This window comes from Opisthorchis viverrini (genome assembly GCF_000715545.1).
Source record: "Opisthorchis viverrini unplaced genomic scaffold opera_v5_1511, whole genome shotgun sequence".
In the NCBI taxonomy this organism is placed as follows: domain Eukaryota; kingdom Metazoa; phylum Platyhelminthes; class Trematoda; order Opisthorchiida; family Opisthorchiidae; genus Opisthorchis; species Opisthorchis viverrini.
The window spans coordinates 1-2,948 of NW_008753435.1; the positions used below are offsets into that span (position 1 = coordinate 1).

The window sequence follows — 2,948 nt, forward strand, 5'->3', positions numbered from 1 at the left end:
ACACACACACACAGTGTGCACCACAGTGCAGTCGATAAAAAACGTAGTGACTGCACAGTCATGAGACTCTATGTATCATTTTCAGACGTAGCCATTTTTCACACATTTAGACGTCCAAGTGGATAACGGAGAAAAATCATCAAAAATATAGAGACCCCGGATTTTTTTACAAAGAGGTTTTGTTTTCTTTTGACCCCAGCTGAGAGGCACCTCTAACTCTTACGTTTACTTTAGTTATAAACTTACGGAAAATGTATCAAGTGTTCTGATTTGCAAGCCATCACCTGTCGAAGTGTTCTTTACTGTGTGGGTGCGGTTCGGGGATCTTGAATGTACCTGCTAATAGAGTAAGGAGAAAAGAGCTAAAATTTTTTTCCGCTCACTCTGAAAAGCGAATATTAACGAGAACGTCCAAATAACCAGCTTTCGCACTCCAGATAACACAGTTACTGTTATTTAATAACCCTTAGTTAAAAAAAATTCATACGAAGATGTGCAAGCAAGTAACGGCATCTCTACTCTTCTTATAAACTCTTGCTAAGTATATTTCGAATAATCTGCAGGGTCTACTCACGTGTTTTTTTTGTACACAAAATCCTTAAAATGCATTATCAACCCACATATAATCCCTCTTTATTTGCAGGCTCACAAGTCGCTACTCTTGTTGAAACCAACACAACTGAAACGACAACACAATTGTCAGTTTACAGTTCCACATCTTCCAACGGTGATCAGGCCCCATGGCACCGCTATCGATTTCTACTAATTCCCGGCACTTTGGGCATTTTAACTGTCGCCGGAATTATGGGAGCCTTATGTGCAATCTGTCGTCCAAAGGGAACAGCGCCAAACTGTTATTGTTGTTGCGTCTGTAAAACGATCCCTTCGGTTAACAAAAGCCGTAGCAAAAACAATTCACACCGAAACAAATTCACTAATAACAAGAGTGAAGTTCCGGCTGCAACAAACCTCTGCAACAAACCGTCTGAATCGCTCTGTTTGTCGCCAAGTCCTCAACCACATCAGTGGCGCCTTGGCATCGGTGGTGTACCACAACATTTGTTTACCACATCTATTCCTTCACAGGCACATTCCTACGCAACAGTAAAACCACGCATGCAAAATGGCAATCTGAATGAACAACCCAGAATCGCTGGAAACATTCCCGAATATGCTCTCAAAGTACTACCAGAAAACTACAAAAAACCGGCACATCTTCTGTACAGCATGTCAGTCGAAGGGACATCAGGTTCAGATAAGTCTGTGTCAACTGATGTAACAAAAGATACCTGCTATTACACCTGTACACCAAACATCCATTCAGCGAACAGAATGAGGAACATTGAATCAGATTCGGTTATACTGATTTCCAAAGCAGCATTTTGGAGTGAATCGGGGAACGTCCTTACTATCACAGTTTAATGACCTAAGAAATGTTGGAGGCCAATTTTCTCATATTGTCTGACATATTTTTACAGTTACCTTTAATACACAAAATGACATATCTGAACCATTTAGAAGTATTTTCTCTTATGCTTGGTTCTCTTACTGTGTTATTGTAGATAGCCCCTCCTGGAAAAGATCAAACGTTTTTCCCATACGGAGACATCGGTGAACGGTAGATTTAGACCTCCAACTTTTCTCCTCTGAATGTACTTTCCAACCTAGGATAAATAGGAAAAGGGCCGCTAATTCGGGAGGTATTGAGAAGTGTTTTAGAATGAGTGGATGAAAAATTGAGGAACTTTTGTCCCAATGGCACTGAGCAGGTATGACCTGAGGTATAATCGGTATAGTTTTCTCTTACGAGGAAACATTAATCGGAGAATGACACGTCTTGTTTTCAGATAATCCGCTGGTGTCTTAAAGACAGTTCTTATCAGCAATACGGGGAATGCACGTTCATAACTTTAATGGGTTACTTACAGGGAAAAGGGCTCGTGTATACTTGCAAAGAGAGCTGCATCCGGTTTCCATAGCAAGCTTGGAGTACGAAACAGCCCAGTGACTCGGCCTTATAGTGTCGAAAATGGCAGCCTCATGACAAACATCTGAAGGCGTGCTAATTATGTCACGATACATAACGGCTGACCAGTGTTTAACGCATAAGGGACCTAACAACTATTGTAGGCAAGCAGTGGATGCTAGATGTCCGTTTTTGCTGGTCTGTTTCAGGAATCAGACTACCCCTACCGCTCACCACAGACAGGAAGTTGGTTAACCTGCACCCGCTGCACTACTAAGTAAACAACTTCTGAGTTTTTACTTTCTTTCTGGTTTGTTTATATCCGAGCAACTTCCATTCTTTTCAAGCATCATACACGAAAATCTCCTCGTTAAGCAAATAAATGAGATTCTCAGGTCCACTTCCCAGTCGACGAGGAGTCCGCTGTAAACTGATGGGTCCACGAAGGCGCAATCTACTGACAAGATGCTGCTAGTATGGGTACGGAGGGCGCCGCTGTTTTTGCGGAATGCTTTTCGAAGGTTTAGCCTAACGTGTAGTCCGAGATGGCTCATAGTCTAATAGCCAGTGTTTAGGCTAAAGTTGTGCCCCCATGAAATCTATTACAAAATTTGTGAGCCTGTAGTTTCACTTCGCTTCCACTCAGGGATAAGTTTTCCGAGGGGTTTTGAGAAATAATTAAACATAAAAGACACTACAACGTTAAAGCCTAAACCGTGTAAGTCTTGCTACATTCTGCTTTATGTTATTCTGTCAATACACATTTAAGAGTTGAAAACTAAACGCAATTGTCATTGTGAAGTTGCACGAAAGTTGTGCCTCTGCTTAAGAATATTTGTAGGATATTCGGGGAGCAAAAGTGCCCAAGGCATTGTCTGTCAAGATAAGACAGCTACAGTTGTGTCTTCATAATTTCTCCGTAACTCACAGCTGTCAAGAAATTCACTGTGAATCTTACGTGGTCTACATGGGGCCACATGAC

At 41.6% G+C, this 2,948-nt stretch overlaps 1 protein-coding gene across 1 annotated transcript; it reads left to right on the plus strand.

The window, feature by feature from the left end:
* Positions 1–643: 643 nt before the first annotated feature.
* T265_15870 (hypothetical protein) lies at positions 644–1,228 on the plus strand (the record flags this gene model as incomplete). Its single annotated transcript, XM_009179272.1, has 1 exon — positions 644–1,228. A coding segment is annotated over one exon (582 nt), but the record flags the coding sequence as incomplete, so codon positions are not given.
* Positions 1,229–2,948: the final 1,720 nt, after the last annotated feature.